The 26,673-nt window shown below is 40.6% G+C and overlaps 2 protein-coding genes across 5 annotated transcripts in view; one reads left to right on the top strand and one right to left on the bottom strand.

The window, feature by feature from the left end:
• Positions 1–15,732, top strand: part of LOC139131547 (pancreas/duodenum homeobox protein 1-like) — a 30,906-nt gene extending 15,174 nt beyond the window's left edge. The window contains exon 2 of the mRNA XM_070697638.1: positions 12,987–15,732. Within this exon, the coding sequence (XP_070553739.1) occupies positions 12,987–13,513 (527 nt within the window). The 3' untranslated portion in view covers positions 13,514–15,732. The remainder of the gene's footprint in view (positions 1–12,986) is intronic.
• A 5,295-nt stretch (positions 15,733–21,027) lies between these two features.
• Positions 21,028–26,673, bottom strand: part of LOC139131549 (homeobox protein CHOX-CAD-like) — a 35,816-nt gene continuing 30,170 nt past the window's right edge. For 2 of the 4 annotated variants that reach the window (XM_070697641.1, XM_070697639.1), the window contains 2 exons: positions 26,322–26,372; positions 21,028–24,809 (listed from right to left, as the gene is read on the bottom strand). In XM_070697641.1, the coding sequence (XP_070553742.1) occupies positions 24,427–24,809; positions 26,322–26,372 (434 nt within the window). In that variant the 3' untranslated portion in view covers positions 21,028–24,426. The remainder of the gene's footprint in view (positions 24,810–26,321; positions 26,373–26,673) is intronic. The other 2 variants (XM_070697642.1, XM_070697640.1) reach the window with 1 other exon arrangement.

Below are 26,673 nucleotides of genomic sequence, written 5' to 3'. Positions count from 1 at the left end.
CGAGTTCCTGTTTTGTTTGTGACGGCAAACGTTTTAAATGACGCATGTAGAAATCAAGGGCAAATGAGCCCTGGGATAATCTAAATGAAACTTCAACGTAGCGAAAAAACCGGGATGGTTTATTTGTTGTGAGAGAGTTTCAGTCAAGCATGTAGCGCGGTCGCCGCGTTGATTCCCATTCAATAATTACTGAACAGCCGCCTGTGTTTTATCTGTGCCAAAACTTTTTCAATAACAGAGTTGTGAAGGCCAGTTACACAAGCGTGGGCTTTACTCAGTGAGGAGGTGGCCAGTGCTATCGAGGCGTGTCAATGTCGACCAGCCGACAAACGACACCACATTCCCTCGTAGCCCGGAAGAAAGCCGCTGGACCATCACATTAAAGTTAGCCTCGTTCTGGCAACGACGGAAAATTCGAAGGGGGAAAATCGTTTGATGCGCTTGTCGTGAGAAAAGAGACGGTTGGGCCAAAAATAAACAGAGGAAGCGGGGATACGAGCGGCAAGGTTGGCATTGTGCGTTGCAGTAGCACCGTGTAACGACCAGAGCGCATGGGCAAACAGTGTGAACTCATTAAATTTGTTGTTTCAGTGTTCGGCGATAACCTTCATTTTCATTGGGTAAAAATACCAAGGTTATAATGCTTCAGGTACATGCTTGTCTACACTGTACACACCGCAGTATGATAACGGTAGTGAATCTTGTCATTTACGTTTGAAATATGCCCCGGCATCGGAAAATTATGTACTTCTTTCCACGTGGTAACATAGAAAGTGTTGCATGGGCGACTACTCTGCAGATATTTGCTTTTAATAGCAACATTGAAACTCAATCATGGTGAAATCAACCATTACGGTTCGCGTCCTAGAGAAGAGATAAGCAATCATGTCCTAAAATTGATCTGTAAACAACTGTTTAAATCAATATGGAAAAAAAATCGACACGTAGGCTGTGCATAAACGTATATGCCTTCAGTGTTTTCGCAGTCGGATCAGCTAAAAAAGCGCCGCGCCTGGCGCGTCATTTGAACGTTCGGTCTTTATTTTCTCCTCCTATTACACCAATTTTAATGAAAACGGCTGTGTGTAATCATTTTCGTATTATTCAAAGATTTATAATCGTGCGTGGCGTTTTTCATTCGACAATGTGTGAGCCTCTGCGGATATCATTTGCTAGCTTTTTTAAAATCCCTGATTGTAATTTAATGAAAATGACATCCCCACCTGGGAACCTTCCATGTTTTCTTAGACGTCGCCTATAATTTTCGACGGCATCGATGGCGCCGAAACTTCATTTAATCCTTTGACTCTGTTCATTTTAAAGGATAAAAATAAACTTACATATAGGATTTTAGGGCTGGACATGCTGGAAAGGTAGTACGATTACGTGTTAAGTCACAATCCCCATAGGGACAAGTGCCTTTTATGTTTTATCATTTGCAAATTTGCCAGTTAACTCTTCTCCCGAAAGCAGTTCTTAGCAACACTGGGCGTTCAATTATAATTTGGCAATCGCAAGTGGAGGTTCAGTATTACCGTGTCATGTTTCTAAAATAAAAACGAATAAAAAACAAACTGCAGCTACCGTTGTTCACAGTCCAAGTTTAGCAGTACCTTTCAAACTGATGCAAAATGGTCACTCATTTTGGAATGCGAAGCTAGCTACTACGTTAGCTGTCAGTTGCGATGAATTTGCCAGTTCTGACTGTAAAATACAGGTTCTTGCTCCATTCCCAAACCCATGGTGTTCTGAATTGTGAAATTTTCGACTTGTCAACATAGCGTCTCATGTATCTAACAAATGTTTTGACAGCCATCAGTGAATTTTAATTAATTTCAGTCCGAGCTAGATTCCAGTCATGAACAACACACACAATGCGGCCTGCTTGCCGTGCCAAGAGTTGGTTTGAAGTATACGAAATTGAGTTTCTGGAAGGCAAATACTGGAAACATTTGTCAAAAGTTTCAGCCATTGTTACTTTAACTTTTTTAGAGTAAGACTGACAAGAATATGAACAATGGAAAGGGTTTCTTCGCAGGAGCTGCATGTAATGCCATACATATCTCATAACTTACTAGTGTACCACCACAGTTGATTTTAAATGACATTGACACAACAGTTGAAATAGACTAACAATTCTGTTTTTTTAACATTAGTCACATGATTTTTGAGAAACATTTCTGAACATCAACAAAACATAGTTTCGTCTCCTCTTACAAACATTACAGATAAAGGGAGATTGATGTCATAATTTCTAGTATCAGTGATGTATGCTAATTTATGCAAATTAGATGGTGGTTGCTCTGACAAAGTGTAAGCCTCGATATGAAGTACGGTGAAGTTACAATTGACCCTGAATCAATATCAATCTATAGATTTAAGTGGCATATTTCATTTTTCCTGATATAAAAACGTCAACAACAGCGACGTCGTCCTTTTAATGACAAGGCTCCTTGAAAAGGGCCTTCCCGTTATTATTTGCCGCAGGAAATCCTCCTGTCTGTATTTCATTTTCGTCTTTTTAATTTTCAGCTAAATCAGATCACCTTAGCAATAAGACTGTTGCCGCGCTATCCCTTAACGACACACCGTCCAGCGTGGGCTTTAATCCTGATTTCAAATTTTAACTACTTGGTTCCCAGACCGCCATTTTATGTCGGAACCGTTGTTATTAAAGTTACTTTGAAACTTGGCTGAAATAATTTTTGCACCTTGTAAATCCAAGAGTTTCTAGAGTTTCTCACTATTATTGAAACCGTGATTTCGTCCCTTCCTCTCAGTGCCGAGAACGATGAGATTTACCGGCGCTTTTCGCTTTTCAGTGAGGTGTAAAGTGCTTGCTAATCGCTCAGACAAAAAGCGTGCTGCATATTAGGTATAACATCAAACGGACGCTGGACTTAGGTTGTTCAGTAACTTTTTTCAGTAAAATTGATTTTTGACCATTTGAGTGTCCCCTTTCCTAAAGTAATTTTCAACTAGCCATCCCATCTTTGGAAGTGCGCGGTGTGTTGTTCGAAACAAGTCAATTTAATTCCAGGTGAACCTTTTCGATGGCGAACTGAAATGCGCTGTGGAATTATGGGAGGTATGCAACGTCCAAACAACGATGGATTTCTCGGACGTTAGAGCTTGAAACTACAAATATTTTTTTGAATCCCGAAATCCCGACAAGTTATCCTAATTATAGTTACAGTACATTTTAATCTAGGGTTAATGATGAAGTTGATGCAAAGATGGCGCAGCTGCTATGGGTTTTATCAATGGCAGGAACGAGGGATGTTGCTGTCTGTTGCAATTTACCATAAAGATTACTCCACTGACACGCATGCTCGAATTTTCTACCGATTCACATAACTACAGATTCGACACAACAATTAGCGAAATACAGTACCCAGATTATCAAAACCGAAACACTGACAAGTCGCATCATTGCCGACACGGTGACAGAATCAACACCTTCAGCCATCATCATCATCATCATCAGTGTCATCCTCATCCTCATCATCATCATCGTTATCGCCGATCTAAACAACGGCATCATCGCCATGACAACAACAGCGCCAACCCTAGTGTTTGTGTATGCCATTTGTTTACATCAACGCTAACGTGTCTATGGCGACATTTATCACGTAAGTCGCTGCCGTGACAAGAAGAAGAACAACAACTACGACAACAACAATAGCGACAACGAGAGAGAGAGAGAGAGAGAGAGAGAGAGAGAGAGAGAGAGAGAGAGAGAGAGAGAGAGAGAGAGAGGAGAGAGAGAGAGAGAGAGAGAGAGAGAGAGAGATCCTGTAGTTGATGCCAGTTAAGACATTTTTTGAGAGCTTGGCGCAAGGGCGTGCAGTCTGCTACTTTTCACTATATCAACGACGTAGATGGAAGGCAACAACAACGAGTTTACAATATCAAGGTATGAAATGCCATTCAGGGCAAACGAAGAATTCCCATTTCCCATCGTCAACAAGAAAGAAAAGACGCGGGGCTTGTGTAAATACAGATTTTACGATGGAGTGCAATAAAACTTGCCGAATCCAATCGAAATGCCAATACACGGTCGTAAAACACAGCAAACTCAACGAGAAACATACTTCGCTGTTTAACTTCTCCGTGGCAAGCCATTGTTTTGGATTCATTCAAACTATTTTGGAAATCACCTGAATCAGACTAAGACAATCACTGCCCCGGTTTTTGATTAAAAATGTTTCTAATAATATCTACCGAAAGTTTTAATTCTCTTCCCGATTCTGGTTAATATTTTCGGCCTTTAAAGTCGCAGTAGCAGAATCATCTGTGACTTTTTATATTCAATTCCGTATGGAAATAAAAACGAAGCGAAAGTCTGTTCTTTTCGAAGCAAAAACTTCGATTGAATTTCGAACTTCTGCATACAATTTTACAAATTCGTTGCAATTGTAAGCTCATAGATTAACTCCCCTTATGGCGTCAAGTGGACTTTTTCTCCGTTGGTTTTACCTCTCTTCAATAGTTCGTTCTGTTCTCTTGGATGTGTTAACAGCAGTAGGGTCAACTGAAATTAAAATTACGTACGCCTTTGAATGCACTTGTTTCTCTGTATCTTACCCTGACTACAGAAGTTAAGATAGGTTCCCCTGTGCAGCTCGATATTGACAGCATTGGAATTCAACGAAAGTCACCATTTGCTGGACTTCTGACCATATGCGGTCATCATTTTATGGTGGAATACGCCAACAATGTTGACTATATGTTCATTCAAACACATCAAATCGAAGTTCACAAGAATAACGTGCATTTCAACTTGAGTTGGCTGCAGGATGAAAGTTAAAGCCTCGATTTTCCGTTACTCTTTTGTTGGCCCTTTCAGAAGTGTGTCGAAAGTATGACAAGTAAATAAACGTCAGCTGAGAGAATTTCTACGCAGTCCTACAAACAACTTCTTCGTGTTTATGGCTTCCCATCTGCAGCACAAGATTGGGCAACTACCGACAGATCTGGCTCTGGCACACAAAGCAAGACTTACAGACAGACAGAGAGACAGACAGACAGACAAGAAACGGTAGGGGATGAGACAGGGAACAGAAGGGGATGATGCAAAACAGAAAAAGATGCTATGATATGCACACACACTGAAATGCTGGCATATGTTCTTAATCCAATTTGAACAAGAGCAAATACATAAATAACAAATTCTTGCCACAAGCAACACATCACTTCAAAGTTTATGCCACCTTTCAGACTGCAGTCTTGTTGTATCAGCGCTTAAGGATTTTACTTTTATGCCCCTCATCCAACTGACCGAGAGGGGGTTTAGCCTGTGATTGTTACTATCATGAGACTGATCAAGTTTGTGAATGAGAATTGCGGTATACTACATCCATGAGCTGCGGAGAAGGAATATTATACCTCACAGGACGCGTCAGCATCGAACGGTCTAGTTAGGAAGCACCTAAATGACGTCGTCAACCAACGTAAAACGTGCCTGTTTTATGGTGGGGCATGATAAGTCTGTTGATAGGTATGAGTTATAATAACAAGAAGGAGCTGTATTTCAGTTAAACCCAATAAAACCTAGCTAGAGTACAGGTTATCAGAAAAGTTGCCTGTCCACTCCTGCACTCCATCGAAACGCTGACCGACTGAACCCAAATCGTCGAAGTTTTATCGGGAGGCAAGGAGGTTTTGGCACAGCGGCTTGACAACTAGCCATGATTACGGTGGAACGCATTGCAATGTGTTTAATTTGTCATAGGCTTACCAACAGTTCCCAAGCCAAATGGTAGCTGGCGTAAATATATTTTCATACTATCAAAAGCTTACAATACTTTTTTGATCTGGACCATGTGTTTACACATTTTGAAACATGCAGAGAGAATTAAATTCATACCGTATTGTTTTGTGGACATTAATGATTTATTTGTTCGCATGAAAATAACATTGGAAATGTCGGTTAGCATGATTTAAATTCCAAACAATGCAAATACTTGAGGTATTTTTTAAATTCAAAAGTATGCATGGTTGCATTCTGATTTCATAATCTTCATTGATATATTTTTAGCAAAGTAGAAACTTTTAAGTTCAAATCCTGCACTCTTTTGATGCGCATAGGTTATTAAAGTTCTTCATTTGCGACATTAATTCTGAAAATACTGCAAGATTTCTCATATGCGATGGATCCTGAACAAGTACCGCATGCAGAGGACTAACCGTTTTGTCGACCTTTTTTACCGTCTGACATAGTTTTGAACCAATGAACTGTGCTTCGAGTTGTTGTGTAGCGATGAAACTTTATTAGGTGTCATCTGTCCTTTTTATTGCCTGCGCTAAAGAGAGGTCCCTGGAGGTAACTCTGAGGACCACGTGTTGATGTATCGGTGTTATATTAATGTCGAGGTATTAAGTCATATATATGAATCGAGTCGGTGAAGAAGGGACACGCACTCGGTAACTACAGTAGTTGTCAGTAGACTAAGGCTGTAGAGTTTTGGTGACATTTTGCACGTACATGTACGACACCACTGTTTCAAGCAAGCGCAACTTTCCGAGGTAAACCAGAAAGTGTAGACGTCTGAGGGTTATCCCTGTTGCAGCGAACAGATGATCTCAGAATGCTTCAAGTTCGGCGATCATCCCTGTCGTCTGACTTTGCGACTTGAGACTCGACCAGGCACTAAGTGAAGTTGAGGACTCAGTTCCTTCCACCGTGCTCAGACGGTGAATTTTGGCGACTTCTTCTGTGTACATTAATTTTATAGGAGCATTTTGCGTCAGGTCGAAGCATGTACTTATCGTCTCGTTGCTCATCTCCCAACTAAACTTCATTGGTCGCATTTTTTTTCGGCTGATGGCGTCAGTAGATTGAAATTGCCGCCAAGTGAAGCCCGAGAAAACCAATTTGATGAACAGATGAAAGAAACCTGACTGCCCTTAAAACAACTACCTCAGAGTCTGCCTTGCTCACCGACCAGTTATGACAAGCTTAGAGAATCCAAAACGAATGTTGTAATGCAGCGATTTAGGCGTTTTATTTAATCCGACATGCAACTACATTCGTGGAGTCTACGTTGTGGCCAATTCAAAACAAAAAAATATTATGCAGTATTCAGGGTTTTACGTGAGCCTACTTTAACGCCACCACGAGTCCTGGCGTAGGAGAATTTTCAACATAACAACATTTAAATATTTCAGCAGCGCAAGTCAGTACTTCGACGTTTTATTTTGCAACCTCTACAAATTTGAATAGCTATAAGCTACAATCTACAATATAATTTGCCGCCAATACGGTAAGTTACTTTAATACAGTTTGTATAGGTATTCAAAGATGATCAAGCGGGTCTGTATTGGGTAAGGCTCTGACCAGTTATTTTTGCTGTATTTCGTGACAAGAGAACGCAGCTTCTCGGACGGGTGTTTGAAGTTAACGAACCGATTGACTGATCGTTTAGGCGGCCATGTAAACGTGGGGTGAGATTGTGTTTAGGGTTAAGGGAGCGTGTTTATACTTCCAATGAGCTACATGTTAAGTTATAGGTGACTCTGACCGACCAATTTTTGTGGGCCAGTTGGTACCAAGCAGAGCCAGTTTGAGGATTAGCCGATCATGTTGGTGGAAAGCACCACCAAACCCCACAAAACAGCAGTACCGTTCGGCGATGGGCTTGGTGGCTGATAACAACAATGTTCTCCTCGTTATTTCAGTTTATTCTAAGAGCCGTCGACGTTTTTAGACGGCTCGCCTAGTGTATTGAAGCCAAGGTTCGAGGTTATTCTGCGGTTTTTAAGGGGGAGGGGAGGGGGCAGCATTTTATGTGTATTTGTTTAAAACAAAGTGTCTTACATGACTACACCAATCAGAGTTCAGCATGAACGTACTTAACATTGTCACAAATACACCAATATACCAACTTTATTAGAGTCTTGTTCCTATTTGTGTCGTAAATTACATCTCGGTCCTTCGAGCTGTTCGGTCTATATTTAAAAGTCGCTAAATAAAGCCGCGACTGCTCCATTGCATCAACACAGCTTCAGCTCGACGCCATGCGGAGTATCTGTTTCATTTGGGACTGATTCAATGTCACAAGTCCGAATTCAGATGTCTTACTGCAGTTCGGACATAGTATATCGACGTTTTTGTGAGGACCGATGGACATGTTTCTTGCGCTCCCACGTGCTGGATAAAGTTAAACAAAACCCGTCACGTGGCCGCTGCATGACGAACAGATACAATGACTTCCAACATTGCTTAAAAGTTCCTTTTTATTATCGCTTCTCTTTATTATGTAAAATTACCCATCAACATTGCATTTTCGCAAAATGACTTTGGGAGCCTTTGTTTTCGATACACGGTGCTCGTTTTCAATTCAGTTGGCTTAGTTGCTTCGAGCTTAGAGCGATGTTTGGTTCCCAAAGCTTTGGATTTCGCGGAGGCAAGTCTTTAATCGCAAAGTTTTTTCACCTACCAATCAGATGCAAACTTTTACAGATCCATTAAGTGACCTAACATATTGATTCCTATAAAATGAATTGCGATTACTACTCCACCTTTGATCGATTTTATTGCGCACTTTGGTTTCCCAATTTGGTGTCAGTTTGGTGTAATACCACTATGTACTTGTTTAGGCCGGAAAACACCGACTTGATTTTTTTAAGACACTGATTTGCGTATTCTATTACCGTCCGCCAATGTAACTATGGCTCACCGAATAAAACCCCTGACCAATTGACGGTGCCAAAAGCAACAGCTAATACCACTATGTAGATGCTTGGACGAAATGTTTGTTGAGAACGCCATCTTCTGCCCGTCTTATTTGATAAGCTGCATCATGTCCGTCAGGTAACTTTTCGTCCGTCAGATCAAATGGCAGATTCACAATTTCGATTCAGGTGTGATCAAGAAGAAATAATGGCTTCATTTAAACTATCAAGAAGCAAAAATTTTATATTTAATCTGTCTTATTCTTCTTAGCTTGTTTCTTTTTTCGATATTTTTGACGTACGAATTTTTTCCATCACAAAAAGGATAGGATAGCTTTTTTTTCACAAGATAAGCAAAGTGAATGTATCCGCCAAAGAATCTGCCTCGGTCACACAGAATTGAGTGTGGGATGTTTTTCTATTATTTGTGAAGACAAGGCGTTGACTGAGATTCCAAAGATTAAAGCTGCTATTGGTTTAGTCACAACTGACTGATTTAGCTGATGTGACAACGTACGATGGACAGTGTTAAAAGACGGGATAGGCACGATTTGGGTGTTCTATAGGTTTTACAATCGAAGGCTTCTTATACACGGCCTCCACTAAACCGTTAATCTCCCCTGAATTTGAACGAATTGTATGCCGTAGTTGTCGTCATGATACGACAATTTGTGTTCACATTTGTGTAATTTGAAAAGCTTGCTGCTTTTGCTTGGTATAAAGTCATGTTATGTGAAAACTGCGACCAGTGGTAATGCATATGGTGTTGTCAAGATCCTACACGTCCAATCGTCACAGAGCTTCACATATAGATTACCTTCGAGGACGAATTTAAGTCGTTGATTTGATTAACAATCGCTAAGCATTGACGGAATTCATCGAATAAGTCAAGTTATATTGTAATCGGTTCCATTTTCAGTGAAATTTTCCTCTTGCCCCGCTTGTAAGCTTTGACAAAAATAAGCTTGCATTCAGTTCATTGCAAGACCCTTTCTTCTGAAGTTTCGATCACAGAAATCCGTGTCATATTCATTTTCATTTTCCCATTAAATTGTTTTTATGCAGCGAAACTTTCATCACGGTTTTTCATTGCAAAAAAAAGACGAGAAGTCAGTGCACATAAAATGCATAGCAAGAGAATTTTAAGCCGGGGTTTTATTGGTAAACATCTGTTTCTATGACCGGTTAATCTGAGGTAATTTCCTAGGGCAGCAGTTGGTATATGTGTTCACGGTGCTAATCGCTTTCAGTACTTGATGTTAGTTTTCCTGTCATAGTTCAACATTTGTTTAGTTTTTACGATGGGCCATGCTGTGTCATACTTTTCAAAATGTTTCCACACTGCGATATAATCCGAGCAATTCTTCGGAAACGATGTTTGTCACAGATGCGAGCCACTGACTCCGAGTAATTGGATTTTATTAACGTCGGAGGGGGGCCTGGATCTAAATCAACGGGGTCCTGATTTATTGGGTTCGAATGGGACAAAAAATATTGGGCCGTTATCATAATATTAAGATAGCTTTAGCCGTCGTAATTCGGGAAAATCCCCGCCCTAGTCTATTTTAGAATCCACTGTAAATCATAATTGTTCGTCCTAAAATAATTTCCGTTGTCGCTTTATTGACTCGTAAATCACGGCAGTTGAATGTTGTAAACGTTGCACTTCAAAAGATATCGACCTGGCTATGACACTTTTATACCCTCGCGATTATGTAACAGTCGTGTGTCTGGTATACTGGCTTTGATTTGATTTGCAATCGGGCAACTTTTTATAGGACGCTCTGAACACCTCGTACCGGCTAACTATTTATCAAAGTTTACCAGCGCAATTATTTGAAATTCAAGTTGAAATGGACAAATGGAATCGATTCTTTGGTTCTCCGAAATGTTAACAATGTTTTCTTTGATGTGTTGCCAACTGTATATGATACTTGATTGTTTTCAAGTTTAACATCCTTTGGATATATTATGATATGTATGCGTGGACGCAGAGAACTTCTGCCTCTTTTTCCTCTGAGAAAATGTCACCACTCGAGACATCTTAGGAACATCACTGTGGACACATTTCCTTGTGAAGTTCAGTTTAAATATCGGGTAAATTTTCAAAACATCCTCACTATGCGACCAAGTACATATTCAGCGGTTTTCGAGGACGCGTGTCATTTCATCTCGTCATATAATGTTAGTGTCTTTGTCTTTTTGCAACGTTGAATCCCTTCAGATGCAAATATTGTCCACTGATCTGCACCCTCAGTGTTTCTTTGCAGTTGCTATTGGCCTTACTCAGATGCAAAAATCTGCGAACAACACCCCAAGTTTGAATGAGCGAGCGGTAATCATAACTCAGAGAATTACCGGGTACATGTGACACAAAAACTTTAGCGATCTCGCTTTTTTATTGGGTTTTAGAGTTTCAGTTAACAGAAAGCATTAATTCTCTTCCTATGTTTGTATTCTTTGGTGAACATCAGAAGATAGTCTTCTACACAATCGTGCCTTATTCATCTTTTGAGAACAAAATAGCCATCGTTTTACAACGCTAGTAAACAAAAGACCATCTGGGCTTTTGTTTCATCTATATTCTCTCAAAGTACTGTCATCAGTTCAATTTCGTCACTACAAAACTGCTAAATATACCATCCACTTTCAGTGTCACCTTTTATTCAAAGGACACTGAAAGTAACATTTTCTGCTGGCAGAATAGATGCTCCTGTGTTTCTGAACAATAATATCAAAGGTTTACGCCTCTACACCGACAGAATAGAAAAATCACGCTATTTCGAGCTGTTTAATGTCTATCAATGTCTTTTCGTCGGAATATCTACCCGTTATGTGCCCATATAACATTATAATACTGCAGCGCTCATACATTTTTCGTCGCAAAGTTATATTCCTGCAGTTTGCTGAGAGAAGTATTTTCGTCATTTTTTCAACGAAAGAAACCTAGCTGACGTTTCTTGAATGTAAAACTGTATTATGTCTCTTCCGCTTAAACTTCCAACCGAGAGATGCCCAGTTACAAGTATACTTTTTGTACGTCATCAAAGAAAACTATGAACACGACCACGCTAGCGCAATCTGATGTTTTAATCGCACATTTTACTTTGCACACGGTTGCGGAAAAAGGACCGCGAGCGTACCCGCACTCGGCAAGGCTCAATGTAAAGAGAAACCGGGCAGCGTTATCGTGGATTTTTCACCTTGACCGTGGCAACCTTCACCTTGCTCAGTTTTTCACCAAGGTTGATGCGAATTCTTCCTTTTTTATATTCAGCTAAATTAGCCGATGTTAAATATTCCTTGAATTAAGGAGGCTTGATTGAATGGTGCCAAGTAAAACTTAGTAGGCGTTTTTGAAAGTAATCTAGGTGAAAATCATGATCAGGACATAGGTAATAGACGGTCCTGTATCGAGAGCATAAAAAGAGAACATGTCTTTGTTGGAAATGGCAATTCAATTATGACAAAGTACATTATTTCAAAACGTCGTCGCCTTTGAAAGGCTGCCGAACGAGAGACATGGTACGTCGGAATCGTAAACGAATCTCCGTGATCTGGACTGCAGTCGCCCGGTCCACTCCTTCCATGGAAAATAAAACTAGTGCTCGGGTTAAAGCGTTCTCGTATATTGCCTTGATTCCGTAAACAAATGTGGCCAGCGAATTGGTAATTTTATAAAACAGTTTCTCTACAGATACAAGCTTAAAAGACAGATACCATTTGGGTTTTTTAGAAATGGGGATGAGAGGGTAAGCTAAATTGTTAATGTCCGTTTGTCGAACACATCATATTCTCTGTTACCGCGCTGCAAAAACTACACGTTTGAATTTTCAAAATACTTGAGGAAGACCTTCCGAAGTTGAGATTAGCTGATAGTAAATATATATAGTGATACACTCATGCTCGTATTTGGATGAAAGAAAAAATGCAAATAACTTTCTTCTTCTAGCCAATACTTCTTTAAATAATTTGTCGTTAAGTGACGTGAATGTGCCAGATCATTTTTATTCCCTTGACGTTGCTTGTAATGGCCACTGTAACACTCAGCAACGATACATAACAGCGTTTGCCGCCCTTGCATTTTATATGATGTCAACTATACTGTCCAATTTCGAATTGCAAATGACACAAGTTCCTTACTTAAAGTGTGGTTTAGATTATTGTCAGGATAAATCGTGTAATTTTAACCTTGCTTGTGCGATATTTACAGTACGTATTTAAGTTGGTGTTAATGACATGACGGGAAACCGCAAGAAAAAAATATTGAACGAAATGTTCTAAATTGGACTTTAATTTTCAACTTTCAGGCGCCTCCTTCAACGATCTCGATGAGAACAAACGAACACGAACAGCGTATACTCGAAGTCAACTTCTGGAACTGGAAAAGGAGTTTCATTTCAACAAGTATATATCTCGGCCACGAAGAATCGAATTAGCCGCCATGTTGAATCTCACCGAACGGCACATCAAGATCTGGTTCCAGAACCGGCGAATGAAATTCAAGAAGGAGGAGGCCAAGCGAAAACCTCGCGGGTCAACAGATTCCGACCAGAACGACGAAACTACAACATCGGCGTCAACATCGGCGAACTCCTCCCCAAGAGAAGCGGCGTCCGTGAACGCGACCCAGGTCTCCGTGGCAACTCCCGTGTCATCCCCGCCGCTGACGCCGACATCGCCAACAGCGCCCACAGCGTTGAATTCAAGCATGGGCTCCCCGACTCAAAACCAAGCGATCAACATGAGTACAGCACCGGCGGACAACAAGAACACTTTACAGCAATACAACAATCAGGCAGCTCTTGGGGCGATAATGACGGCCAACAGATTCTAACTTTGTCTTCTTCCGAAATCAGTCTTTCTGCGGGACGTAACGAAACAGGCTCAGAGAGTTATCGCCCGTTGCCTCAATGCATTTTTTTTCGAGCACGACCCAAAGTCTATCACAGCTTTTAGGCCTTGTAGGAGTTAAGTGTTTTTATACAGTATATAGTACAAGCACCACTGTCCATTGGACGCTAAAAGAAACTTGCCTTAAACTAATATGCTGCACAAGAGAGTAAGATGACGGATTAAATAGAAATGCATTATCAGACGACACGTACACACAGCAGAGGAAAAGAGTGTGTGTAATTGGATTTTAACCCTAACGTACAGAATTCATATTGGAATGATTAATCACACAAATTGTTTAACGGACATTGGACGGCTTTTATGACACGTTTTCCTTTGTTTTACGAGATGAATTTATTACACATTGGCACAGGTGCGCCATCAAATAGGGCCTATGCCATTACCATGACGATCGAGCCAAACAGGTTCCGACACTGTTGCTATTGAAATAACGCATCTGACAAAGACAGACCGCAATCATCAAATATTTGTCGTCAAATATATATTGAGTGTAACAGACGGAAAAGGACATTTTCAATGGATTACTAAATCAAAAATCAGAAGATGACAGGAAGACCCCTTTTCAAGCTATAGAATGTACATATCTAGAATTGTTGATGGATTTTATAAATCACCATCATCTATTTTAAGGTTGTTTATCACTTTGCACAGAAATGTCGCTTCTCTGCCACCGAGGGCGCTGTAGTTTTGCGGCCCTGGGGCTCCGAGTCAGTTTACTCTCTATGCCCCTTGCAATATGCTTAAATGTCACAATTCTTGCCAAACAGTTGCATTCGATCCTTTTTTGTCATATTAGTGTGACGATGACATCACTTTCACTGAAATTCAGTAGGTACGTCAATCATTCTTTAGAATCGACTTGATTATTTTTGCGTCTGTACATGTGCTGTGTATATGTGTATTCATCGAGTCGCTTGCGAAAATCATTCACAAATTTCAGTCAAAATACCGACCAATTCCTGTCTTAATTTTTACAACCTAAAGTCAGTTTCTATGTAGGCTAGGCTTGATGACTTTGATCACGAATCTTCACGTTTTCTTACTTCCAATTCCACTTTTTCCCCTCCGAATGCAATCCTTCAGGAGAGGTCAAATTCAAATTGCAGTTCAGCGAATAGTACTGGAGCACAGCTTGACAGAGGCGGGGCACAATGCGTCCCATATTTGGCCCAGTATTTTTACAGCTTGGTTATATCTAAAACGGAATATTTCAGTGAGATGTAATCTCAGCGAATTTCAAAATGCGACGTTTGTATTGATTTACGAGTTCTACGTGTGCCTCACCATGGCAACTCTCTCGAAATCAAATATTAAAGGTCTGAGATTTCGTTGATTTCAACTATGGACTTTGTTATAGGCATAAATCACTTGCTCCGAAGAATTGATTCCATTCTTTTTATTTATGTATGTTCTGTCATTGTTTGATTAAATTACACCCGCTATATAGTAAAGATATGTTTTGATTAATTTCAAGTCACGACCCTGCGAAGCCCCCTCCCACTGACCTCTCTTACAAGGTCGCAAGATTCGGTTTCGATCCCGCCCTCATTGAAATCATGACTACATCTTACCTGGGGTGAATAAGTTCGTGGGCGGAGGGCACTCTACTGGTTCAGTGTGTGCCAGCATCCCCTGTAACAGGCAGGGTACGCTTTTCCCCGACCTCCTCGGCCACATCATTCAGTAGCGAGCACCAATGATTAACGATCGGACTATGCTAATTTGATTTATTTTCATCCTTCATGTACCCGATCAAAGTCATTAAATTCGCATGATAATAATTTCCGCAAAAAATTCAAAAAGTACCTCTCTCTTCACAATTATTTTTGTTAGACATATACTAATCAGTATGTATCTCTCTGGTTCAAGAGACGGGTATCTGTACTCAAAAAACAAACTCGGCTGTTGTTGTCATGTGACACACTGCCCCGTACTAATTAAACGATTGAAGATTCACCGAGAGAGGGCGGGGTTTAATTTGGGGGATTAAAGCAACAAGGACTCTGAAAATTGAGTTTTGTAATTGCAGTAAATTTTAGTCATTATTTTCAATCGACAGTCCTGAATTTCGCATACAAGAAGCTCGCATGTAACACGGTAATTCGCTGACAATAAAATATACTAATATTTCGAAGACAATTGCATTTGAAATGAAAAATCAATTATTTTCACGAATTTTTTACTCACTTTGGTGTATTATATTTCAGAAACTATGGTAAATTCGTTGAAACTGCCTTTACGGTCGTACCCTAGGTCCCCCGTGTCGCCCGATCTGGCCTCGGTGTCACTTCTGCGTGGGTAGCAGTAGTGACCGCGATAAATGTACATTGGCCTAGTGCAAGGTTAAACTTCTGCTAACCCTGATTCACCGCTATAAATATCCCAAAAAGAACCACACTTATGCGTTTGCATGGTCACAATCTTGCAGCTCAGGTCTGTGCCTAAACCTCATCAAAGGTACCGACCCGCTGGAAACGGAGACCAAAAACTACCGATGACGAAACCACAAACCTCGAACTTTTCGTCTTCAGACACGGAAATCACGTTGCATGTTATTACCGTGGACATAATTCGACTAATTGTGTGGGAGAGAAGACAGGATGCAAATTAAAAGAAAATGCTTTCTCTTGTGTTTAAATTTCTTTCCGTTATCATTACGCGAAATGGACACGATAACATTCCGTTCGCGAAAATCAAGTATACTGCAGGAATACCATACAATTGTTTATTCAAATGTGTGTGGGATGTTAGTCCATAAGTTGAAAAATTCCAAACTGATGAAAATCTCTCCATGCGTCATGGTCAAATTTAAAATGCCAAAGCGTAAAAAAATAATATCATTGATAACTCCTAAATTTACTCACGAAATCAGAAAGACACGAGGGTTTTCGTTTTCAGAAACGGATTAAGCCTTTCACTGAACCAAACGTTGGTTTTAAATCAATCAAACAGCCAGCGCACATATTTTTGAAACTAGCCTAAGTTGTTAGACCGTTCTTTTGAAATCATCTGCATAGCTAAAGAGTAAAATATTAAAGGTTCTTCCGAAAGAATTCTCCAGAGGAATTTTTTTCTCACCGGTAACTTTCCACCGGGTGTGAAAGAGGCGAAAGGGGGTCAGCAGTACCAGTCCTGGGTAACTGACTTGCCGGGTTGAACGCGGAGTCACTGTTTGCCGTCTTGTGTATTTAAACGCAATAAATTTTACCAGCTTGTGTACCCAAAGCTCGTAACTCACCTGGAAAGCGCCGTAAAACTGACTAAATGTGGCGTGTTGCATGATATGCGCCGCTGATTTAAGACCGCGCTATCTGGAAAATTAATGCTCCAAACAGTCAACAAACAATTCGGTGTCACATGTACACATAGCTCAGATAGGATCTACGGTATGTCGTCATGCAGCTGTGGAAATTAATTTCTTCGACCAAACACTGATTTCGATCGATTTAGGAAGGTGCGAGTGTACCCTGTGTAAGCTATATCAGTAATGGAAAAACTGGACCTTCTCAAATTGGGGGAGTTCAGGCGGAAAAACGAAATAAATAAAAAATAAATAAGTAAATAAATAAATTACTCGTAGAAATTATGTCAATGTCATATATTTCTCAATGAGGATCCATCTGGACAACCATTCTCTTACCTGTTTTCCAAGTTACTGACATGGCGATTGCCGCGTTGTTTATTTCTGAAGCATGTTTTCACATGGGCTGTATATATTGATCCTTGAAAAGCAATGGGACTAACTTCACACTGGGAACAATTGATTTATGATATACAAGACTATTGAAATCCTACTTTTACTTCCCCATGGTTGCAGCTTCCAAAAGATAGTCATAAAATTTCACAAGGTGACATTTACTTGGCTTGGTCAGAAACACTTTCAAGGTCCAACTAATTCGACAAGTTATTTCTGTTGTTTTTTTTATTTAAAACAGTAAATTTCTGTTGTGGTCAGGCCATGTCATACCACCAGCCCGTGTGTGTCTTTATTATTGTTTGCAATATTGAAAAGGAAAGTCTAAGTATTAACCGGATGGAGATATTTTTCAATCGAAATCCCTTTTGACTACTGTTGATACCGAAACTCCACAGCAATGAAAACGTCCCTAGTAAAATGACCTTTCCCTACTTCGTCTTTTTAGGTATTTCGTCTCTACAATAGTTTAGCTCGCCCGCACCATCCCGTTATTACATTAGGCCTGCAATCACCTCTTGCCAGTCTTTTGCCTTGGCTAAGTCTGGTTTTAAATTGTACAAAGAAAATCCAAATTTTCAATCGTCCTCATTGGTCGTAGCTGATCGGAGCAATGATCTGTTTTTCGCGACGGCGACGGCACAGATCATTTCTCGATTGAAATTGATATCTTCTTTGGCCTAATTCTTGTCCTTCTTCGTATATTCGCCCCAATTTATCAAACGTTCTCCAATATCGCCGGTATTGGTCCCATGGATTCTATATATAGCAACGAACTCCGTTCATTTATTGGCGCTAATTGCATGAGAACACCGTCAGCTTGCTATTTTTACAACTTACCTTGTAAATCAGCTGTGGACGAGGCTCTTTGTCAAAACTCTCCTAAAAAATTAGCTGATATTTCTGACAAACATCGATGTTGGCTCAACAGCGAATACCAACATTTTAATCAATGTTGAAAAGAAGAGAAGGAGGAGACATAATGCGGTAGAATGCGGCAAAATTTCCTGTCCAAACACACATCTACGGAGAAGCTGGAGCAGATGTTTCCGTCAAGTGTGTCATTACGGTTGCACAGATAAATTTTGCAGTTGGCGCTGACGACCACTGTCTCTCGTATAACAAAAACTTAAGCTTCAAATTTGTTTTGTCGCCGCCAGAGCGACCCTGTCTGATTAAACGTTGACGAAATTCGGTACGGCCGAGAAGTCTGCCTTATTTTAAGATGAGCAGACGATGCATTTGATCACATAAGCACGAGGATCGCTAATAAGGTGCCAGACTGGTACTGGTGGCCCAATGCTTCATATTCAAACAGTTCTTAACACAGGCATATTGTAGACAAGCTGTTTCCGTTTTTGACCGACATGTTGTTGGAAAAAAATCGACTTAATGAGTGAGCTGATGTGATGAAAATTGCTCATAGCTGGTTGATGGTGTTAAGACAAATATTCTCTGAGCGAATCTACATCTTTTGTTGAATTTTCCGGCGATGTATTTTCCTTCGCCCTGCCCATATACCAGAGGTCTCGCTTTGCACCAGCGGGTCAATTCTTGTCCCTTTTCCCCGTTTGCATGCAAAAAAGCTTACAATTCTCATAAAAAATTAAAAAGAAAGCCACTTTATGTGTCCGTCTTTTTAATGGTCCGACAATATTTGTCTTCGAGCGCGTTCTGCTTCACTGCGGACACATGATATGCATGATACGTGCAGGCATCACAACAAAATGGCGCCGGGACCGTCGATGGACTGCTCAAAGAACATAAGCGTAGACTGCTTGGGTGGCTCTCCCTTTACAAACTATACATTTCCAATTCGTATTATCGAATACAATCGTTTATTGTTCAATTAGAACATGTAAAATTTTGAATTCGAAAAACAGCTTGAATACAGTCGATAAAATTTACAAATATTCACACAATCAGGGTATACACTGCACAGCGTGCTCGATGCCGACGCGCTGCTCTATTGGCATGGAAGTCGATGCGATTAGCGGGTGGGTTGCATGGGCAACCACATCTTATTTGTTCCAGTACCCAGATTTCCAGGTTCTTAATTTCCCCTTTCACTGCTCTCTGCTCTGTGTATGTGACTCCATTGCGTCTGCCTGTCTATCCTGCTCCGCTGTATATGTTAGTACATTTGTAACTATACAGGAACAACAACCACTATATACCAGTAACTATAGTCGTCCAAACATTTTCACAGTAAACCTTAGTCCGAATTTAAGGAGTACATTTCTTAGTATATTCGTTCCCCCTAATGTAGATATATTCTGTAATTTACTCAAGGTTATACGATTTGTAATGATTCCCACCAAATTTTCAACAAATATCTTGGCTACAACATTTAAAAAAAACAGGGTCGAAATGTCCCGGCAGTTACATTTTATAGTTTGTACCAATCTCTTGAATGTAAAAGAAGGATGCCGGGTCGTTTTAGATTACAGGGGCTTGGCTCCTATTTTTAGATGAATTGGACAGGTGGCGATTTCGAGGTTGTTCTGTGTTGGCTGTGTGCCCGGAACGGTCAAACTTGCTATCCGAACTGAAAATTGCTCACTGCAAAATGAGCCTCCATGCCGAAAAGTAATCGTCAATTTTCAGTAACAGAAACTGCTAGTTTTTGAATGATTAGGCTCAGTTGGTTTTATCACAGTAGACTCGTCCACATTCCCGACGAAAATCGTTAAAAAGCTTGGCGCAGTTCGGAGAGCGTGGTTTCGCGGTGAGCGTCTGTTGATTCACCTGTACCGGTGCCAATTTCGCGGCACCTTATCAAACTTGTACACGCGCGTACCATCCGCCATATTGAATATTTTGGCTCGATTCAAATCATTGTTGTTATAAACTACCAGACTTGCTTGTCAGACGCTGCAGAATTTGTCCACAGCGTGTCGATATTACCACAAAAGTTTCAAAACAAACAAAAACCGTCTCAAGGACATTTTGGGCAGGACACCTAGAAAACCGGTCTTGCAATTCCACTTCGAAAACCACTGATTACTGAACAAGAAAGGCAATGAAAAGCATTGAAGACAAGGATCTCGGAGGACTTTTTAACCTAAGACTTGCCTTCGTAAATTCATGCACTGATTCACACTTTCGACTCTTTCTACATCAAATAAATACAAACGGAAAACATCATTTCTCGCTGCAGGTCGGCAACCATATTCATACATAAACAAAACTCGGTGGTTTGACGGCTGCTAACCAAACCTTCACTGAAGTTTTCCAATGACTGTCTGTCTCATAAAAGGAGCCTTCAATACCACTAACAGGAAAACATTCAATTCCTGCGGGTTCGTTCTGCTCAACTCACAATGCTGTCGGTGACGGCGACTCGGCCCTGAGAAACAACATGTACGCAGCAATCCCCGAGTATACTGCACCGTTCTCCGTGCTGTCCATGCATGTCCACTGCGAGGCTCGTCGGTGAAGGTCTACATTTCCCCGGTTTCGATCCTTTCTACGGCCGTTTGTCGATCCTGTCTACATCATTTGGTGTATGCGTGTTTTGCTCTGTATGCCTGCAAGCTAGCATACTTGTACTCGTGTTTTTTCGTGTTTTACAAAGACATCCAAAAGCATATGCCAAGCAGAATACAACTTGGGTGATATCATGACTCGCGCACTGCGGTACTGAATTTTCCGCCTGCCGTCCGCCCAATGGGTTTTTCCCTGCAGGACTCGACCCTCTAGTAAACGTACGACACTTAAGAGAAAATAAAAACAATGACTTCCGTGAACAAAATTTATTTTTATTCAGATACAGCTGACGGAATTACAAAAATAGACGTGAGTATGATCCAATTGCGATATTACAATGGCGTCCCTGATTTTAGAATTTCAACGACAAGGTGGGATATCCGCTGGCGCGAAAAAAAAAGCGCCAAAATGCAGAAAATATGACAATAAACTTGGAAATGAGTGAAGGATACAACATTTGGGTGGGTTGCAATACAAACTACTTACATGGGGTTACTCAGCCTACGAAAGTTATTGTCATAATGGACCACAAGTAGCTTGTGAAATACTTTTCTCCCATTTTTCTGATTCAACCGTCAATCGCTGAAAAAAAAATCTTCGGGTAAACTGAAAACTAACATAAGAACTAATTAAAACTTCGAACTAATTTACATTTGATGAAGAGAAATATCTTCTCTGAGAAGGAATCTCGAGGTCATCGTGGCAAGATTACACACTATGAAACGGTGTGTGGAGCGGGAAAAACAAGGCATTAGAGCTCTGCCTTTTTTTCCACCAACGTTTCACAGAACACTGAAAATAAATTTCAAAAGATAATAGATCTCTATACTTGCATAAATATCGTCGGTAAAACATAGAACATACAACATAAAGCTGTGAGAACCCAAATATAGAATTTGATCGACAAAAAAGGAAATTACATGCGAAGTCAACGAGAGCAAAGAGAATACGAGGAAATAATATATACCAGCAAAGAACGTCGTTGTAACCACGTTACAAACTTGAGATCAACGTGGCTATACAACTAAAGAAAGACATTTAAAGCTGCCCTGGGCTGGAACCACCTATTTTTGAGTCGCTCGATTCTAACTAAGGACGCTAGAACGCGGCAGTTAGACTGGGATAATTTCCTACAATTAGCCATAGGCCCTAGTATCTGAGCAAGACGATATCACATTCAAACTTCAGGAAGATAAAACACTTTTTTTTTCGAAATAAGGTAGGTTTACTTCCTAGGACCTAGTTTGATTATTTCGACATCGTGGCAGTTTTTTTTTTCCTTGAATATGTCAGTAATATTTCGACTAATCTTATGTTGGTTCATTCTCTGCTTTTAACTTTGTTTTGGACGAGCTGAAAACACAGTTGTGGTCGGAGACTAACAAAACATACAATCGAAAAATTGCACGTTAGGTTGATTTCACAAGACAGCAGAAAAGCTGCTGAAACGTCTTCCTTCCCCACCCCCACCCCCCTCTCTCTCTCTTTCAGAAGCGCAGACACCTTAAAAAGAGCCAAAAAAACTTTGGAAGAAAGATCAGACAATATTTTTCTAATTGAACGATATGATTTACAATACACGAAACTTGTCAAGAAAGTGACAATAAAAAGCCTCTATAAGGGTAACACTGTACCGCGGTCATACATAAGTATATTATTTGCCTTTGGTTTGATCACGGTGTCGGAGAAGCCCTTTCTGAAAGAGAATGCGTGCAGTCAGCTGCCTTGCCAAACACTCTCAAAATGTCTTACAGCTGGGCGAAGGCTAAGGGCACTGGGCGAGCAAGTTTTGACAAAATAATAGCGCGGATGGAATCCCTCGTACACAAAAACACTGAGAACTGTAATCAGGTAGACAATACTGAAAAAACAAAAACCTGGTTACCTGCCTATGGCAAGTATGTCGTCGTGGTTCAAAACATTGAAGTGAGGTGTGGATTTGCGCGGGGACTGTGATCATGTATTTTGATGAAGCCAGATCTGCCAGTTTTGTCAGGAACGATAACAGAAGAAATCAATCGAAAAATAAGAACGTAAATGTCAATTTTAAGATTCTGTCAAGACTATTTGAAAAATTAACAAAAAAAAATACAATGATCGTGATACTCACTGATAACGATCGAAGTTGCTAGACAAGGCCAAAACTTGAACTCCCATTACAAAGTCGCTGATATCACCTCTTTGGTTGCTATCCGCCATTTTGAATCAGACAACCCTAATATGTCCGAATGGTGAGCTTGTTTTGCCAGCCTGTAAGGGGTGGCAGTCTCGCCCCCTTGAGTAGAATTGCTTGAAAAGTCTGCCGTGACGAAAGTGCCCGGCTTTATATTGTGCGACTTCGGTCTCAACTCTCTTTAAAGTCGATTTGGAGGACGAAATTAATTGCAGGAAGGCAGTTATGTAGGTGGAGTCTACCCTTCATAAACGGATTCATTAGCAGAATAAATACCTGCCATAAATGCCCCAATAACAATTATTGTACCGATTTACAAAAGAGGGAAATGTCGAAATCTTTGGTAATTTGGACACTCGTCATCAAATCGATCACGTATACGAGATGTGTCACGGTCAGGTAGTGTATTCTTTGTATTTCCACGAACCTGAGCTGTGACACAATGCCACATCTGTTTTGCGAATATTGAACGCTTTCTGGATGGGGAAGTGCTATGCCCATTTTGTTGTTGGTAAGGGTATGTTCGGTACAACAGTGGCCTTGCATGGCTAAGATTGTGATCTGAGTTGATAATTAGCATTTTTGTCTCGCAGGAGTATGATCCCATTTTCCCTGTGTTTTGCAAACGAGTGAACAAGCCAAGAGTGCAGACGACAAGTATTTTCTGTTCAGTCAACTCAACAAATTAAAGCACGTCACGTTACCTTGCTATCCAGTTCAAAGGATATGCAGTGAATTTTAAACATTAAACCGCCGTGCTCCCGCCTTTCATTTCGTCTCCCTTTTCGGATAAATATGAAATATCTTGTTGATAAATTCATCTACAACTGGGAGGCTTTCATAGCAATATCTTCGATCTCAGTGTACGTCAATAGTTGTCAGAGGAATTTACTTACGCCTCGAAAGGTTTGTGTAGAAAGAGGGTTTTATGGGGTATGTCAACTGCCTGACAGAACTGAAGATCATGGATCAAACGCTGTGTGTGTCTGTTTAGGAAAGCTTGGGCTATTAGCTGCTTGAGTTTTTTTTGTACTATCAGTCGGGGAAACTCCAACAAAGTGATCAAGACTGAAAAGACAATGGTCTGCACCTCACATGGTTGACAAGCTGGTCCAAACATACAAGTTCATCGAGGACGACGACAACAAGTGCTCAAAAGTGTCAACTTTTCCTGTCATTATTCACAATAAAGATACGTGTAAACAAACAACAGTGACAAAACATGCGTTTTGCAGGTCAGGTCCCACAGGGGACATGAAAGAAAACATACGTTTCTCGTTACTCTTTGCGGAAATAAAAGTTAATATATGGAAGTGGTTGAAAAACATTGTGTGTGGGGAAACCATATCTTAGGTTGTCAACAATAAAAGGTGCCTCGCTTGCTGTCTGCTTAGGGTGACAAGGTGGTGTTTTTACCGCCATACACCTCTCGTAGATTTTTTGGTTTTTTGTGTGTGTTATTATGTCAAGTGAACGTTTATGATTGCTTTTCATTTGTTATCGGTGACTGCGAGGCTTGGCTTGGGCCACCCTCTTGTTTTATAAGCGACGGTGCCTGCTGCTGATGAGGGTGGCGGTGTGTCGAGTTCTGCTGAGCGTCTAGCTGTTGCGCTTGTGGCTGTTGTTGTTGTTGTTGTTGCTGCTGTTGGGTTATTACTCTCTTCTTGTTCTGTTTCCGTTCCTTGGCACGACGATTTTGGAACCATATTTTTACCTGGCGCTCTGACAGGCCGAGTGCGAGCGCGAGTTCAGCCTTCCGGCGTATAGTGATGTACCGGCTGTAGTGGAATTCCTTCTCGAGTTCCAATCGCTGGTGATCGGTGTACACCACCCTATACTTGTCCTTGGTTCGTGTCTTTCCTGTGGAAAAAAATGATAGTTGCTTGGATAAAAGCGGGGTTCTAAGAGAATTAACTAGTACTGGGAAGCTAGATTGTAATGGTAAAAGTGTTAGCTTGAGTTCGGTGTAAAAAGAAAATTTGTTACATACAAACGCTATAATCAATTTGTTACGAATACTTCAGTGACATGAGATAACCAAACTACTTATGTGTATGATCTACCATGCTCCGTACCATGTAATCAATTGGTGCTAGCTGCTTAATTGGTGACACTGATGCTGGTGGAAATGGGATTACTGTATTTAAGTGACACTAAAACTAACAAGGTACATAGACAAACTATATTTGTGCAGTGGAGAACAAACAAAAGACACACAGTACAAACAGACACAGTTACAGCTAAGATATTGAGCATGGAATCAAACACCCACACCTTCTCCGTCTTTAAATGAACATATTGGGAACTGAAAACACCTAGCGATGGTCAAATGCTCTTCGGGGAGATGTTAGACAGTTTTTTAACTTATGCAAACTGGTTGAAAATGAAATGGACAGCTATTGCTCCCACTGCTGGTTTCATCAAAATTAAAATTTCCTTTTAGCGATTGTTTGACCACCGTATTGACCCTGAATGACTGTTATGAAATCTGACTTGAGCACACTTAAAATGGCAAATCACCAGTGTTTGATGTGCATGTACAAGGTTGTCAAAAATCAGGAAATCGGCCTATTGATGATACGATTTTCTTTTGTTTCATTGGTCGGATCTCAATAAATCATATTAGTTGAATGACCCATGGCACTGTCAGATGATGGGTGAACTTTGTATGGATAAACGTCTTGCAATATGAAGATAGAATGATCAGTTTGGATGTAAAACAAAACCCTTTCCTATATCAGCATGGTGCGACGTTATGGAGGGGGGGGGGGGCAAACCAATAACCGTTGACCTTTGACACAATCTCCCAAATCTTGTACTGTCTTGAGAGGAGAAATCTTCAGCAGTTGTCAGTTAAGTCCTAGACAGTAATTTGATATGTTATCTTCTATCACACGGTACATAAGACAGCAAAGAGTATTACATATAGAATTAAGATTGCTCTCAAAATTGGATTTCTTTTTCAGCGCAGACAGAGGTGCGAAATCGCCTGATCATCAGACTGGGGTCTTTATTGGAGGATGATTAGCTGGTGGACAGTCTAGGGATGGTGTATCGGTGTAAACATGTGTCTTTTCAGTAGTGAAATGAGGGTGTCAGTGTCATTTCGTATGGTGGACGAGAAAACACATCTCGGGTTGCCCGAGCGGTGGAATGGTGCGGTGCTTTCATAAGAAGTGGAGTGCTCTCTTAATTTACTGTGCGTATGTCTTTTTTTTTTAATTACAAAATGTGTAGAGATACTCATGAGGTGCGATTTTCTACAACAACAATTTACTATAGACACTGAATCGTGGCATGACCAGGTGGTGCTGTTACAACGGTGGACACGCTGAAGAGTAAGTAGATATATAGATATATTCTGGTACTCACGCTGGCTTTTGAGATCATCGTAATTGGTAGAATTGGGCAGAGTACCAAGACCTAGAACAGGGAGGTTTTTGACACATTATTACATTTATCATCATCAGCGGCAGACGACAGGCGGGTTGAAATATCAACTCCAATATGACAGGTAAAAGGCAGAATGAAGTAGGAGAAAGGTGACACTGAGACCTGGCGAGAAGTCACGGCGAACTTTGCCAGACAGAGATTACTTCCCTCTTGGAAGAGGACGAACGGACACTTCAAAATAAAACTACTCTACGGCTAGGTGCAGGGTGAGGTCAAACAACTGCCATAGAACTGCCAAATGGGATTTACCTGCAAGGTACCAAATGGAAAG

The sequence above is a fragment of the Ptychodera flava genome, chromosome 4, assembly GCF_041260155.1.
Source record: "Ptychodera flava strain L36383 chromosome 4, AS_Pfla_20210202, whole genome shotgun sequence".
NCBI classification, from domain to species: domain Eukaryota; kingdom Metazoa; phylum Hemichordata; class Enteropneusta; family Ptychoderidae; genus Ptychodera; species Ptychodera flava.
This window is presented reverse-complemented; position numbering and strand designations above follow the sequence as displayed.